Genomic DNA, 18,881 nt, shown 5'->3' with positions numbered 1-18,881 from the left:
AATTGATGCAGCTTACTAATTTTTTGTTAGTCAATAAATTCTGACAGTGAAAAGACACCAGTATGTCAGGATCCTACCTTTCTGAGACTGTGTGCTAGAGCAAGTATGCATACTGACTCTCTGTGTGCTGTGATTCTTTTTTAGATGCCTGTACTTTTGTCAATTTAATTTTATTTCTTTATGATATAAACTGATAATTTCTATTTATTATTTCATAAAACCTAGAGAAAATAAAACTTTATTATATACAATCTTTAATCATCTTATAATTTTTAAGTGACATAATTTCTTCAATGAATATATTCATGTCACTATTGTCATTGTATAAAAACAAAGTATCCACTTTTACAAACAGTAACTTGGACAACATCCTACAGTTCTCAACAACCAAATTTTCTGAAAATAAACTAGACATTGGCCCTAACATTTTAAGTCACAACATTTCTCATCAGGATGATTAATCTTTACAAAAAGGCAGGAAAACAAGACCGAGCCACCCACTCTGACATTTTCATTCTTTGAAACAAGAAATCCTACTCTAGTTTGTGAACTGGAATCATCATTTATAAACCTATGTAATCTACCAGAGTAAACTTTATGACTAACAAGATTAATATGATTCTCTGGACTGAGAAAAGTGTACTGACATTAAAAAGTACTTAGAGCATAGTTTTACTCAGAAATCTGATAAACTTTTGCCAGGGCCCAACTAACCTTTAATAACTTCATTTTTTCCTTTTCTGTTTACTTGACAAAATATATAAATGAGAAAACATTATTATAAACCACTCCATTAATGCTACAAGGCCTCAATTTGCCTCAAAGAGAGTGGGGAAGATATATGTCCTGTCAGATGCTAACCATCCTGTAGCTGCTGTGAGCTGGGCATATTGAGTGTGGAGGGTGAGGTGAAATGCTGGAGAAGTGCATAGGTGCACATGCTCATGTATCTAAAAAGTATAATAAAATCATTCCTGTTGTCAACATGGAGAGGAAGAGAAGTAGGAGAGATAAGGTGTGGAACAGCAGAAAGAGGTCTGTCTGCTGGCTCAGAACGTTTGATTCTGTTTGCACTTAAAAGAATCTGTAATGAGTCAACTCAGGAATAAATGATTCTTAAACATTTAAGCCAGTGGCTCACACCTGTAATCCTAGCTACTCAGGAGGCTGAGATCTGAGGATCAAGGTTCAAAGTTAGCCTGGGCAGGAAAAGTCTGTGGGACTCTTATCTCCAATTAACCACCAGAAAACTGGAAGTGGCACTGTGGCTCAAGTGGTAGAGTGCTTGCCTTGAGCTAAAAAGCTCAAGGACAGCGCCCAGGCCCAGAGTTAAAGCAATATTTAAGCTTGATGTTTTTTCATCCCTCACTTTTAAATAGCTTAGCTAGGGAATAACCAGCTCCATCTTGAGAAAGCTTTTTTTCAGAGCAAAGCAGAGTATTCAATTAAAAATTCAAGGTAAGAACAGAGAAAGCAATCTAATACAGGATAGGTCAGGAAGAAAGGAAATGGGCATGAGTAAAGCAAGCACAAGAAGGCAAAAGAAATGAATGTTGAGAAAACAGCTAGAAAACTAAATTAGTAAAACAACCACTTTGTCCATATAATACTTACCTGTGTAATTTTTTCTATTCCCTGGAAGTTGTGCTTTTCAAAATGTTCCACTATATTTAAAAAGGTGCGGCGTTCTAGATAACAGCAATTACTCAGAACTATAAGAAGTCGCTGTTCCTAGAAACAAAACAAAGCTTCAGGAAACTGTATTTATAGTAACACATGGTAAGTACAACAGATAAACCTGATAATATATTAGGTTTAATTATAAGCTCTTGCCCTTTGACATCAATATTCAATATTCAAGGCTCTGCCATTCTTTTTTTCATATATATTTTTTATTATAAAACTACTGTACAGAGGGTTTACAGTTACATGAGTAGGGTAATGAGTACATTTACTATCGAGCACTGTTGCCTCCTCCTTTGTTTTTCCCCTACCATCCCTTTCCTCTCTACCTCCCCAACTCCTCCCTCCCCCAGAACCCCGAAATTGTAAAGTTCGTTTTCAACATAGTGTCTTGTACTTCTCATTGTTACAATGGGTCAACCTGTATCCTTATTTAAGCATTTTGTTATATCCCTTCCCCTCCCCAAATTATAAAAATGTATATACAAGCTGCAAGACACTGGAATCAAATACAGTAAAAACAGGGGTTATACTGTAGGGGAAGAAAGCTCTACCATTATTGGCTGCTTCTTCAATGCAGTCAGAAATCATACAATTCTATTATTCCACTAACTGTTCATTATTACATAATACACTGAAGAGTCAATCAGCAGCTGGTAGTTAGCCCAGTGCTAAGCACTTGCCTAGCATGAAACAGGCCATAGGGTCAATCCCCAGCACTATCTCAAAAAAAACAAAAACAAAAAGTAAAATGCTACCTTTAATATTTTATGTATACATGTGGACATCTTATAAAACTAATTATATATAGAACAAGTTAGAACATAGTTTATAAATTTTTCAAAACTTCAAAGAATTATATTGACAAATTATCTGTTTGATGGGTTCCTTTAGAAGCTTTAGGCCTGTAATAATTTATTTTGTACTCAGTAACAGCCTTCTCCAATGATTAGTTACTGAGGTCTAAGGACTCTTCCACATGAAGTGTCAATCTCTTCTTGCTGCTTCATCCTCCAGGGTCCAAGCCACCTAAAATAACATCTTATAAAAAATTTTATAAGACCTTATATTGGTGAAAACAAAATTCCTTCAATTTTGTAAGAAATATTTCTGTGAATAAGATTCCATGAAAGGCCCACAGAAGCCCTGGTCTGTCCTCAAACAGTTGAGGGTGTTCTCTGGAACAGCTGATTTATCCAGGGCTTTCAGTCAAGATCCCTGACTACAACTAAGATAAAACCTCTTTCCAGGTTGGCTCATTCTTGCTGTAGAGAATCAAAATAACTTATAATAGAGTACTCCTAGATAGAAAATGTAGAAATAAACAGGTACCTATCCATTGAGATAAGTGGACTACATATAAACAAAAGTATATTAAGTCAATTATCAAGCAAATCTCTATCTCCCAATAATTACTTAGTTCAGCAAAATTTCCAAAGACTTTTTAACTTTATTGTCTATCTTTATATCTTTGTTCAAAATGTTAGTATTTTTATTTCTAGTAGGGTAGAAACTAGTGGTGCACTTTTTGGCAATCAACAAATCAGAGTAAAAGGTCAAGAATTATACATGCTGCACATTGTGTCCCACAACCTTCATTCCCAGCTATTCAAGAGGGAAAGAAAGGAGGAACAAGGTTATAAGATAGCCTGAACAAAAGAAAGAGAGAGTGAGAGGGAGAGAGAGAGAGAGAGAAAGAAAGAAAGAAAGAAAAAGAGAAAGAGAGAGAGGGTGGGGGAGAGAGACGGGGGCAGAGAGAGAGAGGGAGGGAAGGAAGGAAAGAAAGAAAGAAAGGAAGGAGGAAAAGAGAAAAAGAGGGAAGGAGGGAAGGAAAGAAAAGAAAGCTTACACAAGCCAGGACTTAGTGACTCATGCTATTTGGGAAGTTGAGTGGAATGATCAGTTTGAGGCCAGCCCAGGCAAAAAAGTTCCCGATAAAATATGCTGAAAATAAGCAACAAAACCAGGATTGGAGGCAAGGTTCACATGGTAGAAAGTCTGCCTAGCAGGCATAAGGCCCTGAGTTCAAACTCTAGTACTGCCACAAAGAAAAATTTGTATGTTCAAGTAAATGAAAGGTTGTTATTGGCCCTGAATTAATCTATGGCTAGGAAACAAGCTGATGGAGTGATAGGTGCAAAATATCCCATTTCCTAATTTAGGGAATGAACAGTAGGAAAAACAATGAAAAGAAGGCATGATGAAGCAGTATTTACCTTTTTGTTTCCAGGTCTGGTATTTCCAGTAAGCGGGACAATTCATCAACCACCCTATACATGCTATACTCCTCAAAACTCTTGATTAGTTTCAAATTAATCCTTTATTACTTTTCCCTTCAAGATTTAATCCTGGTGAGCAAATGCAACAGTTATACTCACTAGATACTATTTTGAATTTGCAGGTGGGGACAGGGAAAAACTGAGAGTGAGGGAAGGTGACACTGTCCAAAAGGATATGTACTCCATCTGACTTATCTGATTTATGTAAAAGAAACCCTTCTGAAGATCACCTTAGTAACAATAAAGAGAGCAAGGGGAGGGGTGACATTGTCCAAAAAACTATGTATTCACTACTTGACTTATGTAACTGTAACCCTATTTATATAAAGGTAATGTACAACACCTTTATAGCAATAAATAAATAAAAAGGTCAAACCTCCTTATATACCCCAGTGAGCCTGTGATGTCTGCTATGTCCTGTAAGTTCTCTTAATTTTCCCAAAGTAATATGTGTTGTTCTTCTCCCAAAACAGATCACTACTGAATGATCTTACCCTTAGAAGGTTATTTCTTTGCCTCAAATCTAACCATTCAGCTGAAATAAACATGGAAAGAACAAATAAGCAGCACAATTCATTCTTTAAACTGGAGTTGTTAATCAGAAGTCCTGTCGCACTTGAATAGAGAAGTGTATTTGACAGTAAGTATATAACCAACATCCTGTAGCACTTCAGAAGAAAAGCAGGTCTGGTGTTACTCTTCGTGAGTATAAGAGGACAGTGAGGTTCTTTTTCTTCCCATGCCACGCAGGCCTGACTAACTAAATCTCCTCACCCTCATCATATCTGGATACCAGAGACCCTGGGGAGACTTGAATATCCCAAGATCTACTAAGGCATTTTGTGATGGGGAGAAATCAGTCAGGCAGTACAATGCAAATTCTGGGTGGCTGCTGAAAGGATGCTTATTGTGGAACAGTAGAGAGCTATGACTGAACTGTGGTCTGTTTGTTTACGCTTGCTTACTGAGGGACAGGCTATACAAACGGGAGTCCATTCTCACTTTCCTTATCTCTAGCTAGTTGATGGCTCCAAGTCTCTGGCCTTCAACTCAATTGCTTTAGCTTTCTTTGTCCTAGGCTTACAGAAGGGTTGGCTTAAGCTCAGCACCAAGCTCCTTAGCTCCTGCTTCTATAGGAGAAGCTGGCCATAGAAATACACTTACGTCCTGGCCCATTACACTTTCATGGCCACTGACCCTTCTGGGCCTTTGACCTGTCAACATGTTTTACTTCATACTCCTTAACCCTAACCTAGGAATTCCAGTCCATCCGAATTCCTTATTTTTACAATTATTCCTTTGCAGAAAAACCAAGGTTTTCTACTTGTAGCCTATTAACTACTCTACCTCTATTCTTAACTACTGTTACCTCCAATATTGATTTTAGCTATTCTTTCTATCTTCTAGGGTAGACCCTGAGGTCTCATGGTTGGCTGTTTTCACTGACAGCAGAGTGCCCAAGCTGGAGTTTGAGATCCCAGGTCAAGGAGGAGGCTAGAAAGCATGTGACACCCACTGTGCTGCTTAGCATGTGGGAACCAGCTCCTTCCCATTCCCTTAACCCAAACCACATTTGACTGACGAACAGATCCCTTTTCTGTTGAACATTTCTTCTCCCTGTCCACTGTCCACAGACAAGAAATACTGCTGCAGCTCCATGCCAGCACATGTATAAGAGTTCATAAGACTCCACCTCAACCAATGGCTGAGCAAGGGAATGCACGTCTGTTATCCCAGCTTCAAGGGAAGCACAATGGTTGATCAAAGTGATATATACCTGTCATCCTCAGCAACAGAAAAAAGCGCAGTAGGAGGATCACAGCACAGGCTGGCTTGGGCATGTGTGACACCCTATCTCAAAAATCACCATTGCAGCTGGGTACCAGTGGTTCATGCTTGTAATTCTTAGGTATGTAGGAGGCTGAGATCTGAGAATCACAGTTCAGAGCAAGTCCAAGTAGGAAATTCCATGAGACTTTTTAATCTCAAAAAGGCATTGGTGGAGCCATGACTGAAGTGGTAGGGTACCAGCCTTTCACAAAAAAACTAAGGGACAGTTCTCAGTCCTAGCGTGCACGTGTGCATGCGCACACACACGCGCACACACACACACACACACACACACAACCATCATAAAGATAGGCTGGAGGATGGCCCAAATGACAGAAGACCTACTTAATGAGTGCAAGGCCCAGAGTTCAATCCCCAATCTTGCTTAAAAAAGGAAAAGCAGATCTCTGGCTAAAGAGACAAAGACTCAGAAAATACCCTTGTTCCTGCCTTCTCCCTCATTCATCAAGGCAACTTCCAGTTCCTGGTAACACAAGGGCAATCTTTTACTCAAGATTCTGCACAGAAGTGGTGAATGCATGGGTCCACTTAAAATAAAACTCCAGCTGAAGAATCTCAGGTGAGGCATTCGCCTAAATTTTGCTTTACTAAAATTTTCACATGCCCTAGCAGAGCTTCAAGCTATACAGCAGAATTTCAGAGTACAGTTATGATAAGATGCTCAGAATGTACTAAAAGTGATTTAGGCTGATTTATAAAGTAGCTATTAATTTCAAAATGAAAGATTTTACTTTCTAACTTCTTACTTACAGAATTCAAGCTGAAGTCTTCATGGATACTTCCAAACAAATCAGGAGAAGAAACATCCATAGAAAGACTGAATATAGAAACAAATAAAGAATATTTACAATTAAAACTACAACTTAAAATGAATAAATTATATATATACACACACACACACATATATATTTGAAGTTAAAATATTTTAACCAGGTGTTGGTGACTCATGCCTATAATCCTAGCTATTAAGGAAACTAAGACTTGTAGGATCAAGGTTTGAAACTATCCTTGACAGAAAAGTCCTCAATACCTTACATCCCCAATTTGATAGCAAAATGCCATAATGTCATACTGGAAGCATAACTCAGGTGGTAGAGCATCAGCCATGAGCAAGCCTAGTGAGAGCACAGGCTTTGCATTCAAATCACTGTACCAACACAAACACACACAAACGTGCACGCACACACACACACACACACACACACACTTTTTAAAAAAAAATATTACATAGCCTTCTATATGTTTTCTTATATATAGTCATTAATAGCTCAAAGAAGCTACTGTGTAGTACCTTTCAACCTGGGCCATATAAAATTTTCTTTTGGATCTTCATTAAACTTAAAAACAAAAAAAAAAAAATGAGGAAGCTGGGCGCCAGTGGCTCACGTCTGTAATCCTAGCTACTCAGGAAGCTCAGATCTGAGGATCACAGTTCAAAGCCAGACGGAGCAGGAAAGTCTGTGAGACTCTTATCTCCAATAAACCACTAGAAAACCGGAAGTGGTACTGTGGCTCAAGTGGTAGAGTGCTCGCCTTGAGCTGAAGAGCTTAGGGACAGTGCCCAGGCCCAGAGTTCCAGCCCCTCGACCAAAAAAAACCCAACAACAATAACAACAACAACAAAAATCAACAAAGGGGAAAATGTTAAAAAAAAAAAAAAATTACTGAATTACTTAAAATGCTTAAAAATTACTTAAAAATAATTAAATTTTTTAAAAAATCTATCAGAAGTTTTAACTCATTTCATTTTGGGGATGGTAGTAGGGTAAGTGGTCTAACACTTAAGCCATTCTTCTTATTCATTTTTGCTTTAGTTTCTTTTTAATATAGTCTTGCTTTTGCCAGAGCTGGCCTGGCACTTTGATCCTCTCATATCTATACCTCTCAAGTAACTGAGAATACAGGAATGTACCATAACACTTAGCTTATATTTGAGCACTGGTACAATTCCCTAGTGCCACAAGTAGAAAAGCACTCAACTAGGAGCTGTATAGTTATTATTTTAAATTTTTATTGTTATTTAAAGGTGATGTACTGAGGTGTTACTGCTTCATAAGTCAGGTAATGAGCAAATTTCTTTTTCAGTGGAACTGTATATTAAATCTTCTACTTTATTATTGAGAAGTCTTATTCTTTTGGATACTTAGTAAACTATTTATTTGTTCAGTGTCCAATATGGCTCTAGTAAGGCTAAGGGAAATTCATTAAAGGTATCAGTGATCTCTCTCTGTCTCTGAGACAGGGTATACCTGGGCTGGGCTGGAATGGACAATTCTCCTGCCTCAAACTCCCAAAGCAACACCCCCAACCCACCTTCTACTTCCTTGCACCCTGAGTCACACCCTGAGTACTGACACTATAGGCCTGTGCCACCACATAGGCAAGATTTGGGGGTTGTTTAGTGGTGGGGCTGGGTATCAAACCTAGGGCCTTGGACATACTGGGCAAGTACTCTACTGTGGAGCTACACTTCCAGCCATAGATTTCATTTTTACTTACTGTGTAGTATCTATGTCTGCATCAGGCTTGGTGCTCAATTGTTCCAGACAGTATATAAAAACCTAAGTCAGAAATGGTAAGTCTCAGAATTAGAAAGTTTCAGATATTAATCTATTTGGACATTAAAAATTATTTTATATACATTAAAAGGGTAACAAAATACCCTTTAAGTAGCAAGAAGGATGTGTATCTAGTAAGTGTATGTATATGTATATTCCATATATATATATATATGTATATATATCCCATCAACATATACTACAGTCCTGACAAAAAAAACTAAAAGCAGTTATAGTTTGATCAATTATTGAGTTCCTGAATATACTTTAGGAGAAAACCTTTTTTCTTTTATTCACTCAATAACATGCTAGATTTGGTTTCTGTGCATAAAAAGCACTGCTATCAATGAAGACCCATTATGCTCTAGATTAAATATCAACAATTAATTATCATTTTACCCAAGCTGAAAACTAATGGGAATATGTACAAAGTGTTAGGAGAATAAAAAATGGAAGTACAATATAAAGGAACATTCATACTTTGCTAAAGCAGGCAGAAGCATATATACTGTGATTTTAAATCCACACTTGATATGTGCTACATATATATTACCAACAGGACTGGTTGGCAGACTCAGACGTCAAACTCTGAGCACCACTGCTTCCAAACAATACCTGCATGATATTGATGCTCAGTTGGCAAACCTCCTCCTGTGTTTTGGGATGCTGAAAGACCTATGAAGAAGAATTTCATTAAAAATTTTCAGCTTTGGTAAGGAAACAAAACTTTTGCTTTTGAACTTAGATATAAGGCACTAACTGCTTTAAATGGACCCATTATTATAAAGAGTAAACCCATAGGGGCACTTGTGGTGACTGACAACACTAGGGCAATCACCACTATAAACACAAAGTCCCTGCATTAGTGCTCTGTCCACAACTCCTGGACACACCTGTCACCTTGCCTCAGTCTACCTTGGAATTACAATGTTTGTGAAATGGATATGCAATGAGAGACCAAAAAACGAAAACAAAACAGAACAAAACTTTGTTCAACAATGACTCAGACTTACTTATATAATTGTAGTAAGTGAAGTAAGCCAGGCCCAAGGAAACATAGGTCCCATGGTTTCCCTTATTTGCAATAACTAGTACATGTGTAGGACAAGCAGAAAAGACCAAAAGCTATGTACATATGACCATCTAAGATAATGTTAAGCAAAATGAACCCCAAGATAGGAACACAAATATCTTTTTTCTTTCTTGCTATTGTTTCTAATGTATTTATAATGTACCATGTGATTTTTTTGTTGCTTTGTATGTTCCTCCTCCACGGTATAACCCCTGTTTTCACTGTATTTAATGTTGGTGCCCTACATCTTATATATACACTTCTCTAATTCGGGGAGGGGAAGGGAAAAAACAAAATGCCTAAATAAGGACACAGGTTGACCCATTGTAACAATGAGATGTTCAAAACACTATGTTGAAAACAAGCTCTACAACTTCAGTGGGGGGGAGTGGGGAGATGGTGTTGGGGGATAGTTGTGGAGGTGAGAGGGAAAGGATGGTAGGGGGAAAAGAAAGGAGGAGGCCACAATGCTCAATAGGAAATGTACTCATTACCTTGCTCATGTAACTATAATCCCTCTGTACAGCATTTTTTACGATAGAAAACATGTGTGTATATAATATATAAATATATATATACATATATATATATATATAAATACATATAATATACACAATGACTCAGAATTTCACAACTAGGATTCCCAAGGAAGTGCTTCTCAGGACTCTCAGGTAGGTGGAAATGAATGGAAACTTACACTGGCTTCTCCAGGCTTGCACTCCAGAACATCTTTCAGTGACTGGAGGGAATGCAGGATACACTGCTCAAACTGACATGGCTGAGGGAAAAACAATGACAAAACAAAAATGAAAATAAACTAAAACTTAGTTTCAGCTAAGCAGGCAGTGAATGCCCATCAAAAAATAAAAATATTGCTCTTTAATTCAAAACTACACAATGGCTATGAAGATATAGCCATTGAAGTTAGTATGGCCAAACATTCTAAATTTTCCAGATTTGTGAGAAGTAACAGTGATACAAATAACCTGACAAGTATCCTGAAATCAATGATTTGGGGATGTGCACAGGATTTACACTTAATTATTGTTGATAATTATGAACTGAAGGATGTGCAAGATCTTTAAGTCAAATATGTCACTGTAGTTATTTACTATATGTAATAAGTCAGAAAAGGAAACTTGAAAATAAGTCCAACCAATGATACCTCAAGATAAGCTTAACTGTATCCTAATATGATCAGAAGGTTAAACTTCCTATGTTGAATTTTTTTTTTTTTTTTCCAGTCATGGGGCCTGAACTCTGGGCCTGGGCACTGTCCCTCAGCTCTTCCGCTCAAGGCTAGAGCTCTACCACTGGAGCCAAGCACCACTTCCAGCTTTTTCTGCTTATGTGGTGCTGAGGAATCAAACCCAGGGCCTCATGCATGCAAGGCAAGCACTCTACCACTGAGCCACCTTCCCAGCTCCGCTATGTTGAAATTTTTTAGCTCTATGTATAGTATAACATGAGAGTGAGTGAGACACGTAAAGTTTCCATTAAGAGCTTATTCTAGGTGGTGAAGACAAACAGGGAAATCACAATCAAAATTATTATGAAAAATAAACTGCACTAGCAAAATGCAATACGCATCATGAAGAAAAAAAGTGAAACTAGGGGAAAAAAAGGTACTGAAGAGGGATCTATTCTATATAGGTCACAAGAACATGGAAGTTGAAGCTAACAGGGAGTGAAGGAAGTAAGAAACCACAAGGATGGAGGGGCCACAAAGGGAAGTTAGCCAAAACTTCAGGAAATGAGCATGGATGCCAGAGATGGGGTTAGGAACCTGAAATTTGTTCAAGAGACACTGGGGAAGGGGAAGATCAGTGTTTAACCAACCAGCTATATGCCAAACATCTAGAGTGAGAACTTCTCCTCAACATACATATCCGTTTTTCTTGTAAGGTTGGGGGGAAAAAAATAAAGGCAATGACATCTGTCTCTGTATTTAAAAAGTCAAATCTATTTTCTGCCCAATAAGTCTTGAATTTAGGTAAAATGGTGCCTGGACTTCAATGTCATCTTACTACTGCATTTTGAAGTCACCAGAAGTACTATATAGAATATTTATAAGAGAATATTTATAAGAGGAGATAGTGTATAAGATAAAATACTTTAGAGTCATTACTACTCATCAGTGTATGTGTATGACCTTATCCATAACACTACCATAAAGACAAAAAAGTATACAAGATGACATTATTCATATGACCTATCTTTCTTACTAAGGACAAAAATGTAAGATATTAGAACACAACAAAAACTATAATATCAAGACTAAATCCAGATTTCAACTGTGGATATTAATGTTTATTTATGTCCATTGGATTTCTTGTACTAAGATTAAACTAGACTTTAAAATTTTTATACCACATCAACAGAGTGATAAGACAAGGAATACTGGAAAGCTCATTCACTGAGCAGTTTCAGCTAAGTAGGGAGTGAATGAAAAATCTAAGTAACTGCCTTTTCTTCTCAATAGAAACAACTATCTCTGTGTGTTATCGGTGAATCATCCAATTTAGCTGACTACAATAACTTATCAAAATCATCCCAGTTCTTCTGAAAGAAGAAAATTCTAAGAATTATCCAAATTGAAAAACAGGCAAAAAACAATCTCAACATGAGAAGAAAACAGGATGCTTTCCAGTGAGAAGCACCATGGTGAAGCTCTAATCATAAAGATAACACTTCAGCAGAAAGGACAGTCATGGTGACAAAGCTGGAGACCCACCTCCCTCATGTGTAGGAGTGCTTCCCTCTCCCAGTCACAGTGAAGGGATTAATGGTCTTAACCTCATCCCACACAGACTGGATCAGCTTAGGTAAAGAAGTCATTGTTCCAAATCTTAGAATTTTAAATGTTGATCAGGTTAAACTACACAGAGCTGAACTGTAGACTTGTGTTCTATGTTGAGTACCTTACATGGGCTAAAACACTTAGTAAAGGCGTATCAAGCCCAATGTTGGCTTCTTTCTTCACAGGCTGACTAGAAAATGTCTCTGCTGACTCCAGATGAACTACTTCTTGTGAGTTATTTCTTCCCCCTTTCTTTCCTGCACATACTTAATGTGACGTGTGTATGAATACAAACATGAAATTATTTTGTGGTTACAACTGCATTAAGATGGTCCAACAAACAAGTTTCTTTAGTAACTATTCCAGTCATTTTCACAGAGGCTGACCTTTGATAACAGGCAAATCAGTAGTCCTGGGTAATGAAGCTCTCAAGATCGCTCAAGCTGGAATGGCACGCACACTGAGGCACTGACCCAAGGACTTAAAGTCAATGTCTGCTTTGTAGTGATGACTGAATACATTTCAGATATTTCTATATGTATAGATATATATATATATAAAGCCATATATCTCTATATATACAGTTAATGAAATAGAACCGTGGCAACTCAGACTTAGTAACATTTTTGCATAAAAGTAATTTGAGGAAAGCTTCATTCACTGGGCATTAAAGTTACCTAATGTCTCATTTCCCACACCTGCCCATACTTGGGGCACATTATTAAATGGATGATGCCCCAAAGACATGTTTTTGTTCTGTCCTTCAAGCTTGCTAATGGTAATCAAGAAAGGCTCTCAGAAATAATGTAAAATTAAGGAATAATCATGATAGCCAAGTTATTGCAAGTATTAATTTAACTAAGAAAATTGTTTATGTTACACAAAGTTTTATAGCTTATATAGCACTTTAGTGCATAGCACCACATTTAATGCTGAGGTAAAACACTGTGAAGCCATGTTGTGCTTTTTTTCAAGAAAACCTGTGTCAAGACTGTAGGGTTTCTATGGGATAGGCTCTGGTACTCAACTCTAACACACTCATCTTGCTCTGTCTAACACTAGGTAACATGGGCCACAGATTTAGTTCTAGATTTTCTAGTAACTATTTTAGAAAACTAAAAAAAGAAATTTTAACATAATTCATTTAATGCAACATACCAAATATGTAATCAACTTGAAATTAATATTAAAAAGTTGAGGTATTTTACATTTAATTTTTTTATACTGCTGTAAGGTGTTGCATAATTATCTCTAAGGAATTAGTGAGTGAATTAACTACAAAACAGTTTTTACTTAAATACAAAAAATTGTGACAGTCAATGAAACTACTATTTAAATACACTTTAAATAAAATTATAACACATTTATTAAAAATACTGAACTTCCTGGGCAGTGGTGGTTATTCTAGTTTTCTTTTCTTATATTAGGCAAAACTCAGAAGTTCTTGCTAAGGAAAGACAGAAACTGGAAACAGACACCTGTACTGCTGAAAAACCTCCATTTCCCAGCCTCTGCTGCTAAGGCTGTAGATATGTGAATACAGTCTGTACAACTATACCTGAGAAAAGTGAGCTGTGGTTCATGGGCAGGGTGATCCAGGTAGAAGCCAGTGGCAAAAGGGTGAAAAGACAGAGAAGAATGGGGAGTCCTGGGCACAGGCTGCATGACTGAGCTGTTTTGCCAGTGTGAGAGATAAGAAAAAGTGAATCTCTGCTTCATGTAAGGTAACAGGTGACTCACCCACCTACAGGATTGTTGGGCAAACTTGTAAGCCAGGTAAGAAAATATGAAAACTACTTTCAAAGGTATCTGGAAATCCTAAAATTCATCTGAAAAGATGAGGATTGTGGAATGAATCATCACAATGCTAGGTGCTGCCCTACCTATGAAATTATCTGTAGATTGCACTTGTTTTGTTCTTGTTTAAACTCAGAGACCACAATATCAGTTCTTTTGTCTCAATTTTATATACATATATATATATATATATATATATATATAAAATATTCAATTAAGCACAGTGTTGTTGAAAAAAACAACACAAGCAAGAGCAGTGATATAGGATGATGATAATTACTCTAAATAAAAACCACTATTTTCACTATTTTTTAAATACCTTATTAGCATTACACAAAAACGATTTTGAGAGGGCTGGGAAGATGGCTCAGTGGTAGAGTGCTTGCCTTGCATGCATGAGTCCCTGGGTTCAATTTCAAAGCACCACATAAGCAGAAAAAGCCAGAAGTGGCTCAAGTGGTATGGCACTAGCCTTGAGCTGAAGAGCTGAGGGACAGCACCCAGGCCCATAGTTCAGGCTCCACAACCGCCAAAACAAAAAAAAAAGATTTTGAGAAAATCTGTAAGAAGCTTATTTTCTATTCCAGAAACAATTCAGAATTGCACAGCAGAAACCATTCTGTGTTAATATACATTTAATAATGGAAAATAATTTAAACTTACTAGGGAAGTCAATCCTTCATTATCAACAATCCAGTCCTCCTTTTCAGCTAATCTCTTTATTTCTACAGGAAAACAAGTAAACAAGTATTTTATTATAATCATTGCACCGTAATTTAGAGATAAAATTATATAAAGGTCATGTTTTTTAATTATTTATGAAGGTTTGTAAAAAAATTGGTATAAGGATAGAGCACAATTTTAGTACACTTGAGGCTTTAAAAGTGTACTCTTCACTGTATTTTTCTGCAGGTGAACCCACTGCCACAATGAGACCTACAAGTCGTTATGTTGAAAACGAACTTTACAACTTTGGTGGGGGGCAGGAGGAGGGCTGAGTGGGGGAGGGGGGGTAAGGGGAAGGATGGGATAAGAAGGGGAAACAAAGGAGGAGGCTACAATGCTTGATAAGAAATGTACTCATTATCTTGCCCATGTAATTGTAACCCCTCTGTACAGTATTTTCACAATAAAAATAAACAAATAAAAGTATACTCTTTACTGTATTCTTCTAGTAAAACTGAACAAAAGCTTTTACTGGACCCCTCTGTACAGTATTTTCACAATAAAAATAAACAAATAAAAGTGTACTCTTCACTGTATTCTTCTAGTAAAACTGAACAAAAGCTTTTATTGGACAGCCCAATTCTAAGCTAAACTTAACGTAAAATAATGTCTTCTTCATATTATCAGGAAGACATGCACATAAGGGCTAATATTTCTTCTTTGAAATTTTTTTTTCTTTTTGCTTATGTGGTGCTGAGGAATCGAACCCAGGGCCTCAGGCATGCAAGGCAAGCGCTCTACCATTGAGCCACCTTCCCAGTCCATCTTCCTTGAAAATTTTAAGGAACAATTTAGATTCTCTTTGAATCCCCTCAGCACAATTCTCACTTAGGTAAAGAATTAGCACCTGCCCATAAAATGTGGCAGACTGGCTTAGATTTCTGAAGGGCTTGGGAGAGAGCAAAAAAGTGTCAAAATAAGAAATATCTATAATTTCTTATAACTATTAAACCACTGCTAATGGTCTTTCTTCCAATTTTACATTGAATTTTTCTATATTAAAAATTTTAAGGAGATGGGAATGTGGCTTAGTGTTAGAATGCTTGCCTGGCATGCATGATGCCCTGAGTTCAAGACTTCAGTACCAAATAAACAGAAAAAGCCAAAATGGCACTCTGGCTCAAGTGGTAGAGTGCTAGCCTTGAGCAAAAGAAGCCAGGGAACAGTGCCCAGGGCCCTGAATTCGAGCCCAGCACTGGCAAAAAAATATTTTTTTTTTCCAAAAATAAGTTTCATACTTTATGTGAATTTTATATCCTACCTTTTCTACTTATAAACTGCCTTATAGTCTTAAATATTTTCAAATACACTCATCTTAATTTCTGCATCATTTTGCAAAATTTGTTTCAAGGATCTGGAACCTGGAAAGAGGTGATATATTCAGACAACTACTCTCCAGCACATATTATCAATTTTCTTTAACAGACCTTCTGCTGTGTGTTGCAATGTGACCATGACACAACGTACACGGAGATCCAAAATAAGGTCCTGAATAATCTGCAGCATGTCATTAGGAATTTCAAGGGCAGTCAATGACTCATAAGTAAGCCTATGGAGCAAACACAATGAAACAAAAGTGAGCAGGTGTGATCTCAAAGCAGCTCCCATCATCATTTCCCCATGCTGAACCTATGCCTTAAGAAGCACAGAAGCTATAACATTAAGTTGAAAACAGGCAGAATAAGATCATAATTAGGACTATAATGTACCATAATACTGAGCTAAGCAATAGAAATAATGTACATATTAGATGCTGAAAACACCAGTAAAGCTTAAGAGTTTCGTTGTTAAAAGACAAGTAAGAAGTAGAGGTAGAGAAGGCAACAGGACAGAGAGGAGGGTTAGATGAACTTTCATCTTTATTATATACCACACACTGAAGGGGTTAAAAACAACAATGAAAAAATTTATCCTTTTTGTTGTGTCCACATTTACCTTAAGGTCTGGATGACATGTGCAAGCCACTGCCCTGAGAGCTCTGACTTCACCTCCCAGCCTCCATACTGCCTCCCTTCTCCCTCTCGGATGCTGAGGGGCAGCAGAGCTCCACGGATCAGTTTCACAAGAGAATGCATTACTTCCTGTATCATTTTCTAGGAAGTAGAGAAGCAAAATTGCATTAAAATGTCATCAATCTGGTTAAATTAAACAAAAGATATATGTTGTCATTCAAAATCCCTATCCTGTGAGAAAGTAGACACACATAACTAGCTTACCTTGAAATCATTTTGTCTTTGCCTTACATTCTTTGATCTTTCGATCTGGCCTGACTTCTCAGCAGTCTTAAAGATTGAAAAACAAAATAAAACATATTAGCTGTCTTTTAGAAATAATTTCGAAAACTAAGAAATGGTTTAGCACTTCTATATAAAAACATTAAATATAACTTGATTAAATGAAATGTTTAAATTACATTCATGGTTATATTTAGAAAACCTTTCTTATTTCAACAAGAATTCATTTTTCTAAAACCTTTACATAAAAGGAGAGGGCTGGGAAGGTGGCTCAGTGGTAGAGCGCTTGCCTTGCATGCATGAGGCCCTGGGTTCGATTCCTCAGCACCACATATGCAGAAAAAAAGCCAGAAGTGGTGCTGTGGCTCAAGTGGTAGAGCACTAGCCTTGAGGTAAAGAGCTGAGGGACAGTGCCCAGGCCCAGAGTTCAGGCCCATAACTGGACCCCCCCCAAAAATTAAAAAAACAAAAAAAGTGGGAGAGATGGCTCAAGTATAAGCACCTCTTCGGCAAGCTAGAGACTCTCATTTCAATTCCTACCACTAGGCAGGTGTGGGGAGCCAGGAGCCAAAGCCTAAAACCTTTAGGTATATTCCCATAAATAAACTTAAGAATTGGGTGGGGGGGGGGCGGGAGGGAGGATGGGAAGGGATGGGAAGGAGAAACAAAGGAGCAGGCTACGATGCTTGATAAGAAATGTACTCATTATCTTGCCCATGTAATTGTAACCCCTCTGTACAGTATTTTCACAATAAAAAAATAAAGGTACCAATTTTGAAGGTGAATTTCATATACCATTTTAATCAATTCCATACGGTTAAACCATAATATAGCATACATATGGTGGCATTTCTTATTAGCTAGTCAAAACACCAATAACAGCTGTAACTTGGAAGTAATGTGAAGCAATCTTAAAGTAGCCAATCCATTTCCTTGGTAGACACAATATAGGCATCAAATATGCTGTTGTTTTATTTTTTTTAGAAAGTATAAATCATTCTCTTTTTGATTCTTCTTTCATGGATTTTATAGTACAATTTAGGACAGGATATATTCTGCTGTTCTAAATTAGGGTTGTTTTGTTTAGGGTTCTTTTTTATTTTTATTTTTTCCTATTTACTGATATGAAAAGTGCTATCCTTTTCTTATATAGATTAAAGTAGAGATCTGTTTAAGTGGACTTCATTTAGCTTCTAATTCAGGAATGGTCTAGTAACCAATTATTTTCATGTAAAATATCCTAGAAGCACAATCTTAAAATCTTTCAAAATCAATGAAATTATGTAACAGAAAGTCTGACCTAAGACTGACATAAAGCAGAATTTTTCTCTTAAACTTAAAACCTTCATTGGCTACTGATTAGGCTAAAACATATCAAGACTCTTTTCAAGTTAAAAGGAGTAACATTGTAAATGATTATGATATTGATTTTAAGTTAAAATATTTACATATGCATATATGTTAAAAATAATGTAAAGAAATCAGGTGGTTTATATACTGATTATTATGGATGAAAATGAGTAAAAGAATAATTCTATTGTTAGGTGTTATCAACAAAATATCAAACATCTCTGAAAAACATCAGTGTATATATTCCTATCCTTAAACTCTATACTTAATCATGTTTTAATAACATTAAACTGTTGTACAGTTTAATGATATTAAACTATATTACTTGTTTCTCTGTATAAATGCACTTTTGCTTTGAAACTATTAAAAGTATGTATAAAAAAATTAAACTTAAAATTCACTATGGGAAAGCTAACTCCCAAGTTTACTAGCCAGTGACTCTAAATTCTTTTAAAAGGGTAAAGTTTTTCCTCTTTTATTGTTAAATGAATAAGAAAGTGTTTTAAGCATGAGAGTCATGATTTGTCCTTA

At 36.7% G+C, this 18,881-nt stretch overlaps 1 protein-coding gene across 2 annotated transcripts in view; it reads right to left on the bottom strand.

Annotated features, from left to right (window-relative positions):
- The window catches only part of Exoc2 (exocyst complex component 2), a 193,583-nt gene that overhangs the window by 79,264 nt on the left and 95,438 nt on the right, over positions 1–18,881 (bottom strand). For both annotated transcript variants that reach the window (XM_042680324.1, XM_042680325.1), the window contains 9 exons: positions 16,983–17,048; positions 16,702–16,859; positions 16,194–16,315; positions 14,704–14,765; positions 10,141–10,221; positions 8,987–9,046; positions 8,313–8,374; positions 6,564–6,630; positions 1,615–1,731 (listed from right to left, as the gene is read on the bottom strand). In XM_042680324.1, the coding sequence (XP_042536258.1) occupies positions 1,615–1,731; positions 6,564–6,630; positions 8,313–8,374; positions 8,987–9,046; positions 10,141–10,221; positions 14,704–14,765; positions 16,194–16,315; positions 16,702–16,859; positions 16,983–17,048 (795 nt within the window). The remainder of the gene's footprint in view (positions 1–1,614; positions 1,732–6,563; positions 6,631–8,312; positions 8,375–8,986; positions 9,047–10,140; positions 10,222–14,703; positions 14,766–16,193; positions 16,316–16,701; positions 16,860–16,982; positions 17,049–18,881) is intronic.

Source organism: Dipodomys spectabilis, unplaced genomic scaffold (genome assembly GCF_019054845.1).
Source record: "Dipodomys spectabilis isolate Male_0828 unplaced genomic scaffold, ASM1905484v1 ptg000059l, whole genome shotgun sequence".
NCBI classification, from domain to species: domain Eukaryota; kingdom Metazoa; phylum Chordata; class Mammalia; order Rodentia; family Heteromyidae; genus Dipodomys; species Dipodomys spectabilis.
Note: the sequence above shows the minus strand (reverse complement) of the source record. Positions and strands in the feature narration are given on the sequence as shown.